General features: G+C 43.0%; 1 protein-coding gene across 2 annotated transcripts in view; it reads right to left on the bottom strand.

Annotated features, from left to right (window-relative positions):
• ube3c (ubiquitin protein ligase E3C) overlaps positions 1-22,546 on the bottom strand; it is a 24,604-nt gene extending 2,058 nt beyond the window's left edge. Inside the window, exons 1-23 of one of the 2 annotated variants that reach the window (XM_031850099.1) lie at positions 22,440-22,546; positions 21,710-21,820; positions 21,510-21,563; positions 21,317-21,391; positions 20,081-20,227; positions 19,837-19,952; positions 19,594-19,751; positions 19,199-19,352; positions 18,239-18,459; positions 17,959-18,110; positions 17,260-17,444; positions 14,405-14,491; positions 14,172-14,329; positions 13,476-13,702; positions 11,125-11,229; positions 10,532-10,619; positions 8,560-8,657; positions 7,674-7,806; positions 6,160-6,407; positions 3,085-3,297; positions 1,262-1,450; positions 1,064-1,130; positions 786-916 (exon numbers count right to left, since the gene is read on the bottom strand). In XM_031850099.1, coding sequence (XP_031705959.1) covers positions 786-916; positions 1,064-1,130; positions 1,262-1,450; positions 3,085-3,297; positions 6,160-6,407; positions 7,674-7,806; positions 8,560-8,657; positions 10,532-10,619; positions 11,125-11,229; positions 13,476-13,702; positions 14,172-14,329; positions 14,405-14,491; positions 17,260-17,444; positions 17,959-18,110; positions 18,239-18,459; positions 19,199-19,352; positions 19,594-19,751; positions 19,837-19,952; positions 20,081-20,227; positions 21,317-21,391; positions 21,510-21,563; positions 21,710-21,775 — 3,072 coding nt within the window. In that variant the 5' untranslated portion in view covers positions 21,776-21,820; positions 22,440-22,546. Of the gene's footprint in view, positions 1-7; positions 917-1,063; positions 1,131-1,261; positions 1,451-3,084; positions 3,298-6,159; positions 6,408-7,673; positions 7,807-8,559; positions 8,658-10,531; positions 10,620-11,124; positions 11,230-13,475; positions 13,703-14,171; positions 14,330-14,404; positions 14,492-17,259; positions 17,445-17,958; positions 18,111-18,238; positions 18,460-19,198; positions 19,353-19,593; positions 19,752-19,836; positions 19,953-20,080; positions 20,228-21,316; positions 21,392-21,509; positions 21,564-21,709; positions 21,821-22,439 lie in introns of those variants that run through there. The other variant, XM_031850098.1, reaches the window with a different exon arrangement.
• Positions 22,547-22,851: the final 305 nt, after the last annotated feature.

Here is a 22,851-nt window from a genome sequence, read left to right as displayed (position 1 = left end):
GGCCAGAGACAAATTGATTACATGAGGAGGGAAGGCAACTCTCAAACCCAGAGAGAAGGTACTGCAAAGGATTTTAAGGAGAGTTTTGTTCCCTTAGACTACTGCAGAGCTGCAATTAGGTTTTCTTAACTAATGACAGTCATAAAGAGTACTAAAACCAATCATATGATGATTACAGCTTCTGGTTAGACGGAGTAAGACACATAAAAAACTCCTTAATGGCCCCAAGCAACACTTTCTGCCCCCCCCCCCCTATCTCAAACTACCTAAGTGTACCACAAATCAAGTCAGTGAGAAAGTGAAACAGCTTCCAATTAGGAAATCATTTCAGAAATAGGAGCAATAATGATTCCGCACTGATAACACAATGTTGGCTATAGTTCCATCAAATGTTCCTTTAATGGGAAATTGCTGCTTTCTGCCATGTCACACGGAAGGCAACAGTTGAAAAGTTCAACGTGCTACCGAGCTCTGAGTGGTAATATTTGTCCACGAGCCCACACATACAGGGCTGCAGAGGGAGTTCATGAACTATAAAACAACAGTGGAAGTGGAGATAAGACGTCAGTGGCTCGTTCTTGTCGCCGCCTAATTTGAAAACGATCATTTTGAGGTGCTGTTATCAGTCTCACTGTTTTCATTACAAGCCCGTTAAAGAAGGAACACTCCTTTCTGTTGAGCTTTGGAAAACCCTGCCAATAAGGGAGGATACAGGAAGTACAAAATCCGTGCAGTAGAAAAGATGGAGCGATGGGGAAGAGTTCAAGTGTGGTAAAAAACCTCACCTTGAATCCGAGCAGGGGAGGTCTGGAGCAGCTGGTGACAAACCTCAGCAGCTTACGCTTCTCCTCGTCTGTGAAGCCTTCGACCACTTCCCAAAAGATCTGGATGACTGGGTGTGTGGCAGAGTACCCGCCTGAAGGAGATTACAATGGAGAAAATGGTATTAGTCAACCCAGACTGTTTCTCTCTCGTGAGCCCCACAGCTTCGTAGAAATGCATCACTAAAGGGACTAAATGAAGTTGACACGTCAACATAGGTCTTTTTAACATCAGCTCCTACCCGAGTAGTTTGTGAAATTTTTCAGGTCATCAAGACAAATTGGCACAAGAGCCCCAGATATCAGCACCTATATATATATATATATATATATATATATATGTAAAAGAATACAGGTAGAAAAACATGAATTACAAGTTTCTGCGAGTTGTGAAAATGTGTCAAGTCGATGGACAGTGTTGCTCGTCGTGTGCGGCATACCTGGATCTCCTGCTGGTCAAACATGCGCAGCCACTCCAGGTTGACCACATTGGCCAGGCCCTGTCTGAAGGCCAGGCAGTGAGGCCTGATCTGCTTGTTCAGTCTGTAGTCGGCCACCAAATGGATGTAGGCTATCCGGTTCGCTGTGGTCACGGGAATGTCTTTGCCTCCCAGCTTCAGCTCAACCACCTGCGTCAAATGGTTCCCTCACAGTTTAGTCCCGGTATTATATTTAAATATATAACATGACTTATAGTACCTGAGTAATATTACTGTGAGTAAGCCATACAGCATACTTCATTATGCAGATCATATTGTGTTTATCATTGTGTCTGCCGAGGGTGCCAGACGACCAACAAACAAAGAAAGTGCTTTAATTGTGCCAGGTGGATTTAATTCAATCACAGAAAGGTAATTAAAATGTTTTCCAACAGCACTCTGATTAAAGGTATGGCTCATTGTGAGAGTATGTGTGTGTGTGTGTGTGGTTAAGTGTATTTCAGTGTGTCTAAATATAGCACGTCCAATGAACATCTGGTCCAATACAATTTGGCCTCAACATCTCCTTTCATTAGCTATAGAGCAGTCAGCACTTGATATGATGTGCTCATCTCTGTTCATGAAGCTGGGTGTGTGACGGCATCAGAGCGGCTACAAGGAGACAAAATCATCTTCTTCCAGTGCATCATGTGTGAGGTTGTGTAGTTTGAGACAGCTGTGCAGGCAGGGTTGTATGTAGCTCATTTAACCGACCACTTTTAGAATAATAGGAAGCGTGTACTTTAGCCTATTGTCAGAATAATGCCTGGTAATATCTAATATAAATATATTCTGTATATTAATGTTTTTCTTGTGCTTTTATACACACACACACATGACGTTTTTGTGTTATCTTTGATGATCTTTTAACTGTGGATGTACATTGGTGTTTTAACCATGTAAGTGTCTGTTTTTTAATTAAAAGTCAAACTTTACAACAGAGGTGAATCAGCACCTCTCTAACGCAGTCTTGACAATAGCTGATTGATAAGCCTCACAGAGGTATTCAGTCCAGCGATATTACGTTAGATTACAAAGTAAGATGTTGGATATTTTGTCCATCCCCTGAATGCTACGTACAGCATGTTATCCACTGACGGGTAATCATTTTCAGCCTTTTTCTCTCTCTCTCCCACAGTGGATTCTGATTATGTGCTAATGTAAGAGAATTACTGTCCTTATCTCGCTTGCTTTGGCTATCTCGCGAGGGCAAATGCAGGGCAGACTGCTCCCGGGTGTTTGCCTAATCTTTCACAAATTGTTTTCCCTATCGTGTTTGCGATGCCCTACTTGCGACCAGGGGGGCTACATTGTAACTCGACCATTTCAGGTGTTGTTTGAGAAGAGCTAACACGGCCCCTGAGCAAACAGGGGCTCCCGGGGTAGAGTGCCGGGTCTGGGGCCCCGGGTGACTCAGAGTGCAGCCGGAGGCTCGTCTCCGCAGCCTTGAGCTTTGGAGGGGGACGTGCTTAAGAGCAGCGAGTTGCTTCTGTCAGGCGTGTTCTTCTGGTGAGAATGGCAGGTGGCGAGGTCAACAGAGCCGCTGTGCTCCCTGCGCCGCAGCAGAGCTTAGAGCGACCGCGGCGACGTGCTTTATCTCTCTCAGAGCTGAAAAGTGGTTCATCGTGAGGGAAATGAATTATTAACGCAACAAAGAGCAACTAAACAGGAGGAAGGAAAGATGGCTGAATGAGATGTACTGACCGGGGTAGGAATAGAGATGGAAAAAATAAAGAACACGTGAATCATTTATCCGACTCCATCCCACCCAACCCCCCAGTCACCTGAGCCTCTCCCAGGTCGTTGTTGACCACCGTGAAGTTGAGGCCCAGCTCCTCCACGTCACCCTCGTAGCTCTTGAGGAAGAGGAGGTTGCGGTACATCTCCGGGTCCAACGATGCCAGGTGGTGGATGTCCACCTCCGCACTGGTTCCCAGAAGTTTGGACAGGAAGAAACTGGCGAAAGGCAACTCCACCAGCATGTTCTCGTACAGGGCCTGTAGAAAAAGCGTGGCCGTTAAACTGGAGGACGACTGCAGGACAAGGATGCACTAACGTCAGTCAATCAGTGCAAATGAGGAAATGCTCGGAGCATTAACCACAGCAGTTGTTTATTGGGTGTCACTGAATAAAACATGGTGATTAGATAACCAAGATAACGAAGTGGCAAAAGCATTACATTATGAAGTACATATTCTGATAATCTGATGACAACATGCATTATACAACATTCAATTTGCCTACTAATCTTATATCAAAGAATCAAGTGATGAGAGAGATAAGATACATCAGAGTGACTGGGAGCAAAACAGAAAACACAATCTATCTTCAACCTCAAACTTTATAAATGCCAATTCTCACCTTGACCTCAAATGCCATTAAGAAGCACAGCTGGGCAGGTGACTCATAAAACCCAAAGCTAATGTACTGGAATAGTCCGAAAAAGAGCCCGTTGGAGGCATTAAAATATACAGGTCTTTATAAATGATAGCGCTGAAAACCCTGACCGCATCAGCTAAATGGATTATAAATCTAGAGGATTTCCATAATGCATGCATCTTAAACACACACGCACGCGTAAATCACGGCTATTTTCTGAACACAGGTTAATTGCGCAACTTCAAACATTGTCTATTTTTTATGCAAATGAATCCACTTAGTATTTCTCTTGTGGCCGGTGCTCGTTTCAGACCATATGCGCCGTGTGGCCCCTTGAAACCTATCAATAACACTTATGCCGGGAAGAGGCAGCAATAAGTATATGAGAAAAAAAACCTGTAGCCTTATTTTTTCAATGCCACCTACTTTATTTATGAGTGTTTATTGCCAGAAATTGTGCCAAAATGACTTGGGGCTGCAAAGAATTAATTATTATGGCCCCGGGCCTTTTAATATAAGTGAGTGCAGTGGCAACGCAATTAAAGCGGATCGCAGCACCATCAGGTAGAATAAATGCCAGCAATATTGCAGGTGCATTCTGTTCGCTGCCAAATTCCTTCCTTAATTTACAGCATTAAGAATCAATAAAATTATAATGCCTTTCAAACGAATCTCTATTAATAAGGGGTGCCAACCTCCCACACCTCTAAAAGGAAACTATCAGCCGCTGGAGATCAGGGAGAGGAGACGGTGCACAAGTATGACGGGGAAGGCAGCAGCAGCAGCAGCAGCAGCAGCAGGAGGAGGAGGAGGAGGAGGAGGATGAAACTTTCCTCACCCTCACAGTTTACGGAGTGGAGAGGCCACTGCTGATGAGGTTGGAGGTTTTGTGCTAATGAGAGACGAATGAGGCACAAAGAGAACCTCCTGCGGGTCAGATTACATAATGAGAAATGTGATTTTGACAAAGACCATGTCAGCAAACACTCCAATCAAGATTAAAGGAACTCTTCGGTCTAAAGTCTGGAGGGAGACGACCACAGAAGCAAAGAAACCTGTTTCCACGTTTCACCATTTGTGGCTTAAATCTTTCCGCTTGACAGCTGGGTGGACAAGTGAAGAAGAAGGATGATGACCGGCCTCTATTCTGATGCTCAATCCCATTTCAGTGAGTACCCCAGACAAGCCACTCCTGCCTGTAATACATCACCCCCCACAACAATGGCACGCCTCGGACATTAATTAACAATATTAATCTCCCGTGTCCTTTGAGCCGCAACGTGCACTGTGCACACTGCAGCAGTAGTGATGCAATCCCAATCTATATAAAACGGGTGCCTTTTATCCGGGCAGTAACGGGCACTAAACAAATATCAATACACCTCTCAGACGGCCATTCAAACGTCCATTTTTATGGGGAAAGAGGAACTTAAGGTAGGGTTAATTGAAAGTCAAATTCAAATTAATTTCCCCTCGCCTAATTGCCTGAACCATTAGCTATTGAGAGCACAATATCTGGGGAGTGGGGGGGCGGAGAGCTTCTAGCTGCTGATTGATCATTTATCACTTGTAAAGAATACGAAGAAGAAGGAGGAGGAGGAGGAGGAGGAGGAGGAGGAGAAGAGGAAGAGGAAGAGGAAGAGGAAGAAGAAGAAGAAGAAGAAGAAGAAGAAGAAGAAGAAGAAGAAGAAGAAGGAGAAGAAGAAGAAGAAGAAGAAGAAGGAGGAGGAGGAGGAGGAGGAGGAGGAGGAGGAGGAGGAGGAGTTACGATTCACTGATAGGTGGACCAGACCGTCTCAGTGAAGAGACCTGGATGTTCCTGACTGTAAAACAGATCAAAATGCTATTACCACATGCTTTGAACGCTTATTTATGTCCTGTCTGTGTGGGCTCGCTGATTTAGTGCCAGCCAAATGCAATCACTACACAAACAAGAGGTAGGAATCATCGGCTAATGGAAGCCCTAATTGAGAGGCGACCGCTTGTCATGAGGTAATTCTTCTCCGGGTTGAGATGATAGCAGCCCCACCCCCCCCCATGAGGAAGGCATCTTGATAAACAATCACTACCACATGCATTAAGGATGATTTAGAAACATTAGGCCCTAATAAATAGTACCATCGGAGGAAGGAAGCGGCAGAAAAACAATGCCGTCAACAGATTATGCACGGAGCTAATTGACAAAACTAAAGCCTGCAGGAGTGCCGGGTTAAAGTTCTTACTGCAAGAAACAAATGAAGGTAATCTCTCTAAACATTGTCAGTTTCTAGAAGAAACACCAAAACAACATCTGAATGTATATATGCAGCGAGTGCAACCTTGACACTGACTGCTAATGATTTCAATTGACGTATTGAGCATGAAATCAAGGCAGTCTGGGACTAAATCTTACAAACAGCTGTAATATCTTCGGATATTCTTCCTTGTTTTGGGGATTTTAAGGTTGTCTAAACTCATCACATTTTGTTTTGGAGGCTCACCTTTCCGAGGATCCTGCCCAGGAAGTAGTAATGCCTCGTGAACGAGTCTCCGACCAGCATCTCTGCGGCGGGGTTGGAGTACAGCAGGCTCTCGTTGGTGGTCTTGAAGAAGCCCTGGTTGGGATTGAAGCCCGACTTCAGGAGCTCGTTGAGGAACTCCCGAAAGATGCCGCCGCCGTCGATGCCAGCCTCGTCCAGACCGTGAGCGTTCAGCAGATGGACTCGAACCCGTTTCTTCAGGTCCGGTTCTAACGACACAGAGCACCAGGAGGGATTTATGAAGGTACAAAAAAAAAAAAAAAAAAAAAGAGACAAACAAAACATCATCCAATCAAGTTAATGGGCTCAATAAACTGCGACGTTATCTTCTCTCTGAGTAATGCGACTGAGACCTTTGGGATTTTCATTCTTTACTTTACATTCAGTGTCCAGCAAATTCCAGCAAGAGCATCAAGTCAAACAGCCTTTCATTTCTGATAGTTGAAAACAATTTAAAATCTTAAAGCTACTCACTTAAAAGGGTTTCTGACGTTAATATATTTAGGAAAGTAAGAAACATGTTTTAATGGAAATCACATCAGTTTTGCATTGTAAAATTGAAAAAAAACACATTTTATGACACTTCCTATAAATAAACAGTATAAAGTTATAACTACAGTTCATGAAGTCTGATATTATTTTACATAAGTAGTTTTAACTTATTTTTTTCCAAATCAGTCATCGTTGGAGAGAAATATCGTGTAACAGTTTACCATGTACGATATCGACATAATTTGGTATTATCTGCAAATGTGTATTTTCTTGTTGGATCTCCCTTTATTTACTATCACTGCCTCAATGTTATCCAGTATTAACATTTTTACCTCCAACGTATTAATGATCTGATCTGATTATTCCTGTAAATACAGAAAATGGATGAAAAACGTAAAAATAGACTTCCAATACCATTTAAATGCCGCGCATCACCTTGTTTTGCTAAACAAACATTTAGCAGAAAGCTCTTTCTTGACCTGCGGAATATTCAAATCAAATTCTATAAAAGGTCATCTTTCAGAATAATTAATGTACAGTGATAAATCAAGCAGCTATAACTTACAGACACATAAATGATATAGATCACGTCTTCAGCCCAGGTCTCCTACTACTCTTTTTAATCAGATTGCCCCCGCTGAAGTGCCCTTTCAAATTCAAACACAAAAGAGGTGACTTAAAATAATTGATTCGGCTTTTATGTGGTCCATTATAATAATCGGAACCACAATTATGCTTTACCGAAATTCAATACTCTGCACAAGGAGAGCGCTAACCTTCATCCTTGATGCTAACGGGAACCTTTAAGGTTTTATAGAGCATAAGGAGAGTTTCAGTGACAGAGTGTGTCATCTTGAAAATAAATGGAGGAAATGACAGAGCCACTACAACACAATGTGAAGTGTACTGGCCATATATCTGTTGTCCCAAATAATGCAAAATGCCAAATTGTTATTCTATTTAGACTGTGATGCAAGCCATACCGTTTTCTGGCGAGAGTTTATCGTAGGCGTCTTCGTAGATGTAGTTGCGTCTGATGGTGACACTGATGCCGTCGGGGAACGGCCCGTCCCCCTGCACGTCCCGTTTGTCAGCGTAGATTAACCTCTGGAAGATCTACAACACAGATGTTAGCCCGGTGGCAGGGTCAGTGACAAATCCTTGGAGTTGTAACATTTTTTTAATTCCGAGTATGGATTGTACGATATATCATGCATCCTTTTGTCTTTGATCAGCATTTACGTTGGTAGTTTAGAGCCAAAAAAAGGACATAAATAAGGTGGGAAAAGCAACAGAAGACTGGTGATCAAATAAACTTAAAACAAACTATGTCTTTCTAAAAGAAAGAAGTAAAATCATAAGACACAATTCAGCGAGAAAAACAAAAGCATAAGGACATTATCTGTTCCACTATCCACACACCTGACTAGACATCAGGTGCTATCAGAGCTATTCGTCAAAGAATAACTAATAATAATTCATATTAATGGCTATTTCCTATTTCGTGGGCTATCTGGGATTTTTGGAGAAATGCATATACAATTTTTTCTTTTTCAAGCTGCATTTGAAAACTATACTTTCAAGCATTCGGGTCAGCCTTACTTCATAATAAAACTAACAATATACTACCCAAATATCAGTCACACGGCTTGAAGGAATTATGCATTATTATGGTCTGGAGTAGCTCTGTTCCACTTCCAAAATATGATATTAGATGTATAATTGAATGCATTTTCATCATGTACAGAATGTCGATAACACGCTTCCAATTGAAAACACTCATTCTGACAGAAAAAACACAATTCTTAGGAGGGCCCTGAAACGTTTTTTGTTTTTGTGGTTGTGTGTGGGACGGTGGTGCGTCATTACCTTAACTCGCTCCTCGAAGGGAACCACAAAAGGGAGCTCTGTGAGGATGGCCAGATGTCTCTCTTCAGACACAGACAGCTGTGGAGGCTCTAAACCAACTGCGGAAGGAAAGATTCAACACGTCAGAGCGTTTCCTGATCAGTCATTCTTGTCTACTTGTGTTTACGACCCAAAAATGCTCTGGCCAAAAATATCAACCACATTCTACTTAAATGCTAACTACAAAAATACGTCATTACAGCAGCACTCGACTACTTTAGCTTTTAACAATTATCTGAGGATTTCTTTATTGTGCATAGTATGAAATATTACTAATTACTTTTCCAAAAACACCATGTGGACAAAACATTGATTTAATATGAAAATAACATGTTTCTCTTGGCTTTCATCATATATTGAGTGACATTGACACAGATCCTCTGGTCTTCTCCTCCACAGGGTTCAAAGGTCAGGGTCAACTACAAGTGGACAGGAATAAACTGTATCTGGAGGATACTATCAGGTGTGTGTAACACTCCTCTAACCGTGTCATTACCCTCCTCACTGCTAAGCTCTGTAAGTAAGACCTAGTCCACCATTAAAGATATGTCCATCCCTCACCCTTTTAATTAACCCAACAGTTAGCTGCCATCCACCTGCCGGCCTTCATCCATTATGCCGATGTTTGTGTCTGTATTAAACTTTGGGTTTAGACTTGTTTAGCCCACAAAACTAAAATAGCCACATTAGATAAACCGCTCTTCGCCCTCCCTCACTTTGCGTCCGCTGCGGCTCAATTATTCTGCTCAATTAGTCAATCTGATCTGCATTTCTCCCATCAGGTTTCCATCTTTGAGGAGAAATATGGCCTCAGAGTGGTCAATACGTTGCTCATTCATCAGCTGTGGGCCCGTCCATTTAAGGAAATGAGAAAAGGCCGGACAAACACACGGACCAGATGTGATCGAGTTCATCAGGTACTTTCACACTAATTGAATTTATCCCATACAGCCTCGGAGTGGAATTAGGCAGATCATACACACATTGTTATCAGCTTGTTTTCACACCATGCTTCACAGAAACCTGGGATGAAGCCCTGCCTGCGTCAGTGCATTTTCCTCTGAGTGCCTTAATTGAGGCGATGAAGAGAAAATGTGGTGATTTATCTTCGTTGAAACAGGGAAGGCTAATGGCTAATGAGGGTTTTTTTTGTGCTGTGAAAGACATCTTTACATTATCAGGGTGTTTTTTCAGCAGAGTTTAGTACATTATCACTTGTTAAGAGAGAATCATTTTCCAGTCCTACATCGAAGGACAGTTCAATCTGCAGCCTAACAGCTCTACTCCATCTACTATAGATAGAGACTAATAACAATAGCAATGCACAGCTCCATAGAACATGAAACGCAAACATGGAGAAGGTGACTTTGGACAGCAATTAGGATGATTTCCTGGACTATACATCAAGCGGACACATGCATTAATGTATATTATTCTACATTTTCATTCATTGCCAAAGGAGTAGCTCCGTGCTGTACACCAGTACGATATTTTGGATAATGTTTCTCCACTTATTTTAATTTCAATTGTATAATTCTCTTTTATTGTTATTTTATTAATGTCGTTTTTATCTCACTCTGTTTTACTACTAATACTTTTATCATATATTTTTATTCTTTTCCATTGTTTGTCCACACTTACCTGTATGAAAGGTGCTATACATTAAAGTTTAATTGATTTATTAATTGATTGATTGATTGATTGATTGAACAGTCAAGTGATTCCAGCTGATCATAAACAGTCTATTCTAAGACATGGTTAATTGTCGACTAATTGATTTTAATAAATGTCAGAAGGTTTTCAAATGTTTTTCGTGACATATTTGTGTTACTGTCTTGCACACAAAAACATAAACTTGTTCTTTCAAAGTATTGGGCTACTCATAGACCGACGTTGTCATAAGCTATATAGTTTATTAAAGAGATCACACTACCATCAAGTGTCGACTGAAGTGGCCCGATGCGACCCATCCTACGCGTTCTCCACACGTGTCTCGCAGACGGGACGTACAACTGGGTGACCTGGAGAGAAAATAAGATCATCATGAAGAACATTCAATTCCTGCCAAAGCTCCGAATATCCTCCAAAAAAGCCAGCAGCCTTCTTTTCATAAACTTTTCCACTTGTCAGTTGTTGCTTCTGGACCTGTGCTATTGTATTATTTATTGTTCTTGCTTGTTAATTCATATTGTTCATACGTATTCATATTTTAATTGATCTAGATTGTTCTATTCTGGTTTTAATCTCTGGTTATCTCTAGTTTTACAACTTAAAAAACCTCCTCCTTCCTCTAAACAGCTGTTCACCTGTCTTCAGGGCATTTTATCCTGATTTATTTTAGGGGGAAATCAACAGAAAAGCCATAATTCTTTGAATATTCACTGATTTGAAGCTTTGTGAATGCAGCTCTAGATTATCAGGTTTTTAATATATTTAACAATAAGGCTTAAATCTGACACAATATCACATCTTACAATAAACAAATACAAGATCTAAACAGCTGTGACGACGGTCCTTATGGCTAACCTTGTCTGCGCGGATGTTGACCTCCCCAGAGAGCCAGTGACCTGCTGGACAGAAGGGTCGTCTGATGTCGCGAGCTTTCACCATCTTCACCAAGTTAGTGATGACCTGCACAGCACATCAAACACAGACAGGCACGCATCACATTAACAGCTCCAACTCGGGCAATTACATCCACACAAAATCCCCTTCATTGTAAGATGAGGAATTGCACATTTAAAGTACTTTTGCGGAGTAGAGAACACAACATTGCTGAAGAGGTTTTTCTGTGCATAGTCTGTTCAACGGGACGAGGTGCCTTCGCTTAGAGAAGGGGGGAAAAAAAGCAATTTGAGAATTCAGCCATTAGTGCGCCATTTATGGAGAGTATAAAAGAAAAACGACCTGTGCCGTCCCTCAATGTCCAGCCTTGTTAATTACTGGCGAGGTCTGCTGCTGACATCAGCCATCGGACAGAGAATGCAAAAGATCAGGCAGCGTTGGTTCACAGCACTGCAAGTACCAGCGCGGCTCTTGACCGGCCTGCAGAAGGCTCAGGGTAACAACGGTGTTTTATTTTGAAATAATGTTGTGACTTTGCAACATGTACGGAGACATTTCGGGTGCATGGTAAATAGAAAAGGGACTTCCTTTCACACACACATATTCATACAGAGGCTGCCAAGCAAGATGCAAACCTGCCAATCAGGATCTTAACGAATGCACATTCACGCACACTCACGCACTACCTTCCAGCAGCACATTCACTGGGCAAACTTTAAGGTTTAAGCCTCCTTGGACTGGATGTAACGGGCTCTAGCCGACATCAGACATCCGCTAAATAACCTCGTGCATGTCGTTGCATGACGATTCCTTAAGGGGGCTGTTATGTCTGCCATAACAGTGACAGACAGTCTATTTCCATATAACACCCAGCATAGATTATTTCAATCGAAACGTTATTTTCTAAAGCACGCTATTTTCACAGGGCGACAATCAATCTCGGCCAATCACCGCGAGGCAGCGTCCGCAATAATGGCAAGTGCAAAACGCTGTAAAAGGCGCGTGGCGATGGGTTTGGAGCCGGCCTACCCCTTGACTCTGGGAATGAATAAGCATTCCTTAATTAGCCCATCGGGTTAAGTGCAAGCCTTAATGGGCCTTTCCCAAACTCCAGCGTGACATCGTTCTCCAAACATGGCCAAGAAGAAAGTTCCATTAGCAATATTAATACAAGCTTAGTTGATCATTTTCATTCAATTAACTTCTTTCAATTAAATAGATAGCTCGACAATGGAGGTGATAAAAGATGGGGAGGGACGACTGATGACACGAACCAAACATTAGCGTGTTAGGGGTCAGCGGCGCTAAACCGACTGTAAATCCCACCGTTCAATTTGGAAAATGCATTTCCCCTGCTCCCCACTTCTTTAATGGGTCGTTTTAGCTGACAAGAGGCCTTTGAGCAGATTTCTTCTGAAAATTCCCGACATGCTCTTTCACGTATTTGTCACCTTTCACAGAACAACCAGTGTACACTTTTAAATCCTTCTGTCAAACACCAACAGTCAAGTTGCTTAATTATCGTTTCCTTGATAGAGAGCGGAGGGAAGGAGACGGCTGAAATGAAAGGCAGGTGTGGAATGAGAAAAAGAGCCAAGGAGAATCAAGTTAACGCTGTTTTCTGCCTCATTACTTCTGGGTAAATAGCAAATGGATGACCTTCCGCGGCAGCGCTCCATCTCGTCTTTGCCTGCTCGTGCATACATGTCCACAAACACAGACGAGGCATGAGGTCACTATGCTTCAATGCACAGAGAGGCAACACAAGGATTATCCCGAGTGTTAATGTGTCACATAGCAAGGTTTATGTTTTTAGGTATCAACAGAAAAGAATGAAACAAATCTTGGAATATCGTCATTGAGTTAAAATGACAACACTAATAAAATGTAGTGGCTGGTAGCTTAGTTGTAAACTGTAAGAAGCAGGGTTGAGGTCATTATTTTGCCACAATTGTTTAGCATGTTTGTCATGTGTGACACAATCTGCCAACTGCTACACCCCATGTTGGGTGAGACTGAGAACCGTCAAAGTTATCCTTTTATTTGAGTTAATTTGCCGACCATGCACGCCCTGCAATGGGACTATTGCACATGCGCACATCGCAATATCCATGCTGAAATGATATATCGTGCAGCCCTAATTGATCCACTTTGATAACTGTGGTCAGCTACAGATAGTTAGCGGGAAAAGCACGGCTGCTATCCTCTTCCTGTTTTGGTTGACGGCAAAACAAACATGTATAAGTCCATGTCAAGATGGGATTGAAAGAAAAAGACATTGAGTTGTATGCCATGTGTGCTTTCTACGTTACCTTGAAGAGCTGTACCCAGCGTTTCTGCTCGGCCTGGATCCGCTGCTGAACCGCTGTGTTTGTCTTGACACCCACGCTGCGGAAGGCAGCCATGTACTCCTCGCGGTGCTCCGTTTTGGTCTCGGGGTAGGCCAGCTTGATGATTCCCAGGCACGCGTCCCTCAGACAGCGAGACAGAGACACCAGCTCCGTCAGCGTGAAGGGCATCATGGAGGACTGTGTCTGACCTGTTGAGAGGGAGAACGTACTCGGCCTTTAACAGATATTGATTTTCACATTTACATGGCGGCAAGGCGGCGTGCGACTGCTGAAAGCGACTGGCGATGACAATATTATTTTTTTGCTAAAACCAACAAATGAGGGAAATGGGATGCGTGTCCTAATCAGACATTCATAATGTCCAACAAGTTTAATACGATATTCAGAGTATTAATATAGCAGCAGACAACTATTAGCTATGTAAACATATAGTGGAGTAACGGCATCCTGAGCAGAGAATGAGGTAACTCTTCCTCTGTGTGTGTTGTAATCCGAGCCTCTCTCTGTGCTTTGTTTACATACCCTGGCCGGCTGCGCGTGCACGCTAGTGCATGTGAGTCTCTCTACTGTGCTCCACCGGCTGGCTAAAAGCCACTGCTCTGCACTGCACTCATATGGCGGCTACCACTGATAACAGAGGACAAAAAAGTTCACTACCTTCCATTTCGTGACCGAAAAACTCGCTGTCGTGCACGGAGATGAGCGAGTGGCTGAAGAGGGAGCTGAAGAGATAGAAGACGGGAATGATGCGGTTGGAGTCCTCAAACGACATGGGAGACCCTCGCGAGATCAGCTGTAGCAGCGGCACCATGGAGCTGAGGGGGCAGACAGAAAGTATGAGTCATACGCCGTCAGTAAATTTGCCAATAATCAGCTTCTAATTAGCTCACCCGGTGATCATTTTTGTTGTCATGGAAGTTATCAGGTGCCAGAGGTGCCTCAGGAAACGAGCGTTGAAAGCTAAACTGTACAGAAGTCTGTGGAGAACAAAGAAGCAGAGATTAAATGTAAACATGTATTTTCATTAAGGATGCAGCTCTTATCAACAAGACGACATGAGTTCGAGAGCTATTTCAATCAGATGCCACAATTGGTGTGAAGAACAGTAAAATCACTTTCCGTCAGTCTGTCTGCTATGTTGAGATTGTTAAATCTTGCCCCATTAACCAAAGGACCCGTAAGGGGGAAAAATAAATGACACTGTTAACCAACATCTCCCTCATAGAATGTTCTTGGCCTTTCTCTCCCGTTTTATACCTTGCGAGGGCCGAAAAGAGATTAAATGAGCCATTAAGCTTTATTTAGGCGAGGCACCTTTCCATTAGTAAACTAGTTGCTGGCGAGCATCCCCTAGCTCGGGTCATAAACAGCCCTCTGGCTTCCTGCTGGAGCCCCATTTAACTTAATGGCAAGGGGAGCAGGACAATGGAGGACGGAGGAGGAGGGGAAGCGTGGCCCTCGCCGTGACCCCGCAGCGCCAGCATGCTTCCACACTCACAGTGAATTACATGATAACACTGAGGAGGGCCCACATACCTCGCTATAGTCGCTCTGCACTCAACGGGCTGTGGCACCAAGGTGTGAAGCTGCTCTTTGTTCAAGTGTGTGTGTGTGTGTGTGTGCGTGCGTGTGTGTGCTCCTAAATTGCATGGCTTTTCACACAGAGGGTAAGTACAGGTGACAATAATGTGGTAAGTAAGCTAAAAGGCAAAATAAAGTGCCCCTGCATATAATAGGCCCTTGTTTAAGAGTGACAGTGCTGACACCTATAAGGATGCTTGCATTTAATTGGGCGGCATCATGTTTCCTCAGCAGAGGAGAGGAGTAAAGGTCAGGGAAGGAAACCAGAGCTAAGAGACTAAAAGAGAGGAGAAAGGGAATCTTGAACTTGCTGAATATTCTCATCTCAATGTCAATGCTCAAATTCCCATTCCGCCATTCAATCTACCGAAACCCCATTCAAAAGTCCTGAAATGGAAATGAGCACTAGGGGCAGAGTGTCAGACAACCCTCAATACGGCTTGAAAAATGGTTTGTGCCGAGCGCACACACACACCATCTGTCAGTACTACAAGGCTCAGGAGAGAAGCGAGGAGTAGTGCTGTGGGCTCATAACAAGTGATGCGAGTGTTTGATTGAAATGGGAAACAAAGCACTAAATGCCAGCTGACATGCTGATTTACGGCCCGAGAGAAACCCAAACCCCCATTTCAATCATGGAATGAACCGCTAATAAACAAAGTCAAGACATCAAAAGGGGTTGCCTGTGCATGTGTGTGCGTGTGCGTGTGTGTGTGTGTGTGTGTGTGAGAAAAGCAGCTTGATGAATCACAACCCGATCATTTCATTTTACAGTAATGAAAAAATCTCTGTTGAGCAGAAAAAAGAATAGCAGCGGACCTCGAGTCACGTTAGATACCGTAAAGAATAAACGAGCGAGTTTCCACCGAAATGCAAATTTGTTTAGCGGACTTCTGTATTAACACGATCAATATCATTATCTCATGTCAACACAAGAATCACAGCAACCACTCAAAAGCAAAGGAAAGAGCTCATCTGATAGCCCCCGTTAGCGACAGAGTGCTACGATGGGTCGAAACCAAATCATCAGAGGGAAATTACACCAAATATCCGACACTAAACAAAGTGAGATCACACCGCGCCCACAAACCTGAGCAAGCACAATCAGCAAACTAATCAAAAAGCTATTTTGGTCCCGAATCATTGCACAGCTTTTAAATTGTCCTCTAAAAAAAAAAAAAATTATCTTCATGAGACATTTTACATATTTATTAAAAAGGCAGCGTGCCGGGCTGGCTGGACGACTGGCCAGCTCCTCTCTTTTTTTTTTTTTTGCTGTAAGAGCAGTAAATCAAGACAGGGATGCAATTTGCTCCCCTTAGCCTCTTGTAAAGCTATCCCGTCCACTCCCGCAGTGATTAATCTTTCTCAGTGAGCTAATTATTTTGTACAGATATCCGATAATGATGGAAGACGAAGGGCAGGATTTATGGTAAAAGCGAAGAGAAGAGAAGCCGTAAAAAAAGTAGGGGAACGGGGGAAACACACTGAAATTCCTCTATATTCTCTTCAAAATCACCAGTTGACCATTGGACTCGGGCTGCATGCGTTCAGTTTTTTATTACTGAGGAAGCAAATTTATGCTCATCCTTTTACGCATGGTGTTGGGTATGCTAGGGCTTCAAAAGAAGGTAGCGTTGCAAACGTGTTGTGAATCTTTATAAACATCCCCACGCAGCACATTTAAATCAACTAGCGGCAACTGGCTCCACTAATAATTAACTAGAGCAGGTTGACTACCCACGAAGCTCAGTCTGGATCACCTCCCATCAGTCAATGCACCATCCATCCCCTCCCCCTCCCCACACACACACACACCACCTCTGACATCCTGGCTCTAATGTAATCAACCTGAGAAGGGGTAATTGCCCTCATCCACAACTGACAGCTTTCCTGACATCCCTGCTTCCTTTGCCGGTTGTAAATGCCAGTGGGTGTGGACCACTGATAACTGCCTGTCTCACTTCACCGTTATTTATATTACTGCTTACAGCTCGGAAAACACATAAAGACACAGTTTTCCTCTCAATCAGGTCGGCGCGCAAACAAGCTCGAGAGGCTCATCTCGACGAGACGTGTAAAATGCTACTTTTGATGAATACACCAGAAAAAGTCTTCTTGTCATTCACACGATAAAGTGACAATGGGGTCGATGTATTTGTACCTGACTTTTGGCACCATGAGGCGATGCTGAACCATGAGTGTGTGACAGATGGATGCCATCATGGTGAAAACCTCCTCGCTGGCCGAATCCCTCCACACCAGGTTCAACAGGGCGTTAGTCTGATGCTTCGTGTCCAGCTTGTGGACGCACTCCTCTGTGATCAGCTGCACTGAGATTCTGTCATCCTGATAGAAGAGGGAACACATGTGGGTTGGAAGACTGGGGGAAACGAAAAATGATTTGAGACAGAGTAAGAGAAATTAAGAAAATCACATTTTCCTTTATCATAGGAATGTGGTTAATTCATATGATTATTTGCCATTTTCAGGACGGAACCTCATCAGCAGTGGGGGTCAATGACATCACAAAAGCGATGCACTGATCCGACCTCTTCTGTACCGATACTGACACTGATATCTAAACTCACGGTAACTGCCGATACCAAGAACCAAAACAACACCAGTGTAATACCAGTGGGTTTAACTGTAACACTAAACGCCTCGACTATAAGTGAAGATGCTCATAGAGCATCATTCTTTTTAGGCTTGTGCATATTCTGGTCGACACCTGACCCAGACCAGATGAGCCCTGACGCCACATATTGATGTGCCTGATTGATCAACAAAACTAATATTGCTTTTGAAATCAATAACCATTTTGTGTGTACCTATATGTCGGTGTGTACAGTATGTAGCGTACCTGCTTGGGCTGTGGATGCATGCCAGCGTCGTCGTCGTCCTCCGAGTCGCTGGTCACTTCAGGCCTGCTGCTGCTCTCTGACACGGGCAGCAGCGGCAGTAGCGTCTGCAGAGCCCGGAGGTAGAGCAGGAGACCCTCCTCTGATAGAGAGCCTGCCAACACAAACATCATCATCATCTCTATCAATCACAGTTTATACTTCTCGTGAGCCATATACAGTATATGGGGTGTGCAGTTCAAACATTGGCCTGTGTGTGCACACATCAACTGTGCTACCCACCTAAACAGTTCTCCCCTGCAGAGAGGACAAAGTAAAACAGCCAGGGCGCCTGGCTCTGTGCTGCTGAGGAGGAGCCGATGGTGACCTGGAGGGAGCTCAGGAAGGCCTCAAATGGGAACGAGAGACGGACGTCCGACAGCGCCGGGATAAAGAAGTGAAAGATCTGCTCGGTGAACGGCGGAGAGATGAACTCCTTGGTAAAGGCTGCAAATACAAACTGCCTGTAGGACGACAAACATTAGACAAGTAAATCAATCACGTGACTCATAACACTGAATGTTCATGAGTAAATTAGCTAAGACGATAGGGTGTCATAACATCCCCCTGCTCTCTCTGCTGTCCGAGTGCTCCAATATTGTGTCTCCAAACAGAGCTGCTTTGTGTGGCCCGGTCACACACATCTGGTGGGCCCAGTCAGATAATTAGCTGTTAGAGTCGGTGTGTACACAAGTTTCTCTCACTCCCGCCTTGCTTTTCTTCAAAGAAGAAAAGAAGTCGCCTGTCGTTTGTTATTAAGAATGCCTGAAACTGTGGGCAAACAGCTTGATATGCTGCACTCTGGGCAAGCGAGTGAGTCTGGGGCCCTTTTTATGGCTCGTTGTAAATTGGTCTCTGAAGCAATTACTGCTTCGGCCACTGACTAGAGGGGACACGAACTGCTGTAGTTTGTCTTATCAGTTTAACGGATGATTTCTAAAGATTTCACAACAAAGACTTTCCTTTCCTGCTATCGTTAAATCTAAGCGTATCATTAAATTATTATCATCCTATTATGTAGTAACTAACCAAAGACCGTTGCTCATGGACACTTCAGCAGAAGGTGTATCGTCTGTCAGTCTTTGTCGCTCGTTATGTTAATGTTTAATTTGGTTTTTGTGTACGACACTGTGGCGCTTCCCAGCAGCAGCCTCTGAAGTTACCTCTAAATAAGCGATCACTAAATAGCAGTAACAGCTGTACCTTGCGCCTGTTGTGCAGGAGGAGTAGGTAAAGTGCAGAGGTTTGAGGATGTGCTCCAGCAGTGTGCTTGCCATCGGGATAGAGGGAGCGTCACTGTACTCCAGACTGGAAGGGAGCCTGTGATTCACAAGAATATACAGCGACCTGTAGTATCCTGAGGAGAAAGCACAGATCGAGATTCACAAAGGATGTTAAGACAAAAGCTCACTTTTTAAACCTCTTATGACATAATTACACACTTTACATAAACATAACATGCAGTAAATGTTCCTGTTTGCAGTAACAAGTGTAGAAGTGGTGCAACAACAGTTAATAATAGCCATTTGAGCTTTTCTCTGTGACACCAAATGAAACTTGCTCCGCAAAATGAAACAAGACTTTGTTATTTGACATACCTGTCTGTACCATATAGTGCAAAATCTGCTCGAGTAATGAAGCTACATAGTTAGCATCTGGAATAACAGGAAGATAGGTTTTCTCTGATGAAAATATTTCTAGCATCCGCATGGGAACCGTCACATTTAAACTGTCATCCTTGCAGTTCTGTAGGAGTCTGGGGAGACAAAAAGAGGGGCCGGTGTTTATGCATCCAGCAGCTAAAAATATGAACCCATTATTGTTATCTGTGGGTACTTTACCTGCAGCAGAAGCCTAAGATCCTCTTGATCTGAAACATACACGTCTGTCTTTGTGGGCCCACCAACAGTTTCACAAAGTGACTATTGTGTTTCACCAGGTTCTGGCACAACCATATCTGTATGAACACACAAACAGACACCATTTGTGAGATGTACATTAGACCTCTCCGACTATAATGTAATTCTGTGAAACAATCAATATACTTGCAATTGAAGAGCCTCAGAGATATATTTAAATTCTCACCAATCTATGTGCATCCACACTCTGTCTGTAGAAAAATACGAGTTGTCTTGATAAGAGGCAAAGAGCAGGACCGTCCAACACGCGCGGAGCTCCCCCTCCCTGCGTCTGGCTGACGCACTGGTCAAACCTGGCCCTCTGGGTGGCATACTGGAAGAAAGGGTTAAACGGTTACTTACTGTTCACACAGACTTGTTCGAATAAAATCACAAACACTACAAATTTACAGTGAAGTAAAGAGATGGTTCAACATGTAGAATTTCATCAACGTGCCTGGTTGGGACAGTCAGAGCCAGAGTTCATATTTTCAATGGGTAAGAAAGTAGTACCATGTCTTAAAAGATACCACACACCAAAAACTTTTTACTAATAAGCAGAAAAAAGTAGCGTCTCTATCTGACTGTGATTATGAAACATGACAAAGTCTGGCTCCCTTTTTTATCCATCAAGCCGAGACAGTAATCAGTCTTGTTATGATCATTGCATTTGTGGTAACTATCGGAGTTCTGATAAATTAAGAGTTCACGATAACAGATGTGCATTCAAACAGTTATAATTAAGCTTTCAGAAGTAAGATACTCTAACCCGCTGACTCAACCATAGGCTAAATCAACAAAGCATCTTCAAGATCACGAGACAGGCAGCAGCTTTCAGACGCCACCTGCATGTTAAGGGTTTCATGTGCGAGAGCTGACACACACACACACTGTGTTTCAATACCCACACTACCATTCTGAAAAATATTTAGTATGTCCCAAAACTAGTATGTCAAATGCACAAAATTGTTGTCCTACTGCATCCGGTCGCATTTTGCAAGCCAGCATGCTTTTCTGGCTATTTTGACCCACAATCCTCTGCACAGCGCATATATGTATGCAGGAGGGTCAAAGTTCGAGGTGCACTGTTACGACAAAGATGTCAAAATTGAATGCATACTGCATGCAGCAGCACGTACTTTGTGAGGGAAACTGCAGTATGTACTACAAGTAGAAAGAACAAGTTAGACTGTAGCGACAATGTCATAAGAAGTTATTAAGCGGGCAAATCTCACAGATGCTAAGTACAATTATGCTCACAATACTCATTGTTTAACAGCTAAACCCCAACCAGTACCTACAGATTGGGGTTTTCCGTGTTCCTACGTTCACTCTAATGATACAGCTCACATTTCTGATTCCAAAACTGCATATTTGACTCTTGGGGTAATATATGAGGTCTGTCTAGTGCTTGCAGACGTACCTGTCGTTTCAGGTCTTGGTAGCCACGTATGTAGGACTGAATGATAATGGCATTCTTCAGTCGTTTTCTTTCATCCTAAGTAATAAAAGCACATACCTTATCTGATTTGTTATTGTACAAGCAGCATCAATGCATCTTTCAAATAAACACAAAACATACACACGTCAATTAAGCACTGCACAAACGTAGTTACCTCTCTTTTTCGTCTTTCTTCTTGAGTGCGGTGCAGCAGAGAAGCTTTCTCCTCCTGAAAAAACAACACAAGAAACCCTGAAAACACTCTAAACAATAACTTGTGTTATGATTATCACTAAGCACAGACATCTGAGAAATTAGAATAACTGTTTGTGAAGAGCAGCAGGTACTGTATGTTGTCCCTGTTTTGACACTTACCTTTTTACTTGCTCCTCCAAGTGATACCTTGGGTCTTGTTTTGAAATCTCCCTCAAAGCTAAACATTGTTAGATCTTTCCCATTGACTGATCCAGAGGTTGCCACGAATTTCTGAAAGAGAAAATGAAACTGCGGTCATTATATAATACCTAAGGGAAGAGAAAACACTGAAACAAGAGACGAAATTAAACAAAAAGTGAACCAACGACTTGTGATTTGGCTCCAATTTAATAGCAATTAAATTCGGCTAAAGCTAATCGATTCTTCAACCTTAAGAGCAAGTGTCTGCGTTTGCTGTTTGTAATTTATATGACTAATTAAAACAGTCATGAACGTTAAACGTGGGCCACGTTTAACCGACAACACGGAAGGTTAACCTCTAGTTATCCGGCTGTCAGCTCCAGTTTGGTTGCAACAATAGCTAGCTAGCCGGTTAACTTAGCTAGCTCATGACTCAGCAGCTGTCAGGAGCTCAACGGAGCTGTTTATGTTATCTGACTCCAAGCAGCGACGGGGACAGCACACAACAAACCATTTATTGATGATGTGTCGCAGTACTGGTTCATTACATTTGTGAGAACCTTGATTTTGTTACTGTTAGCACTGCGGCTAGCTAGCAGAGCAGCTAACTAAGCACTCAGGAGAGGCTAACTTTACGGGGGGTGTATTCCTCTCCTTTGTGACATCGGTCATACGACAGGAAACTCATCTGAGAAGGAGAATCGTTTACCTTTTACTTTTGAATTATGGAGTGAGACGGGGACAATAATTCTGAGAAGGCAGTTTAGGTTAATCCAAACGTCAAGTCTTCTTTTCCTGCTCTCTCTCTCTCTAGAAATCAACACAACACAGGGAGCAGGCAATTAACTGTTTCCGGTTCCGGAAATTTCAAGGAACGTGATTGGACCAAATTAATGTCAATATACCGAGAAGCTTAAAACCCGCCTCTCACCTAGATGCATGGAGAATGTTCTGAGTATTAACGTCGGCCTACTTTTTAGGATTAGAGAGCTACAACACGTTTCATTATTGGTTTCATAATCAGAATTTTATAATATTTTTAAATGTCTAGATAATCACATAGATGCTTGTTGGTGTAATATTTTACAGGGGATTTTTCCAACAAGACATAATACTGCTCA

This window comes from Anarrhichthys ocellatus, unplaced genomic scaffold, assembly GCF_004355925.1.
Source record: "Anarrhichthys ocellatus isolate YVR2014 unplaced genomic scaffold, GSC_Weel_1.0 scaffold10, whole genome shotgun sequence".
Classification (NCBI taxonomy): domain Eukaryota; kingdom Metazoa; phylum Chordata; class Actinopteri; order Perciformes; family Anarhichadidae; genus Anarrhichthys; species Anarrhichthys ocellatus.
The sequence above is the reverse complement of the archived record's forward strand: the minus strand, read 5'-3'. Positions and strand labels throughout refer to the sequence as shown.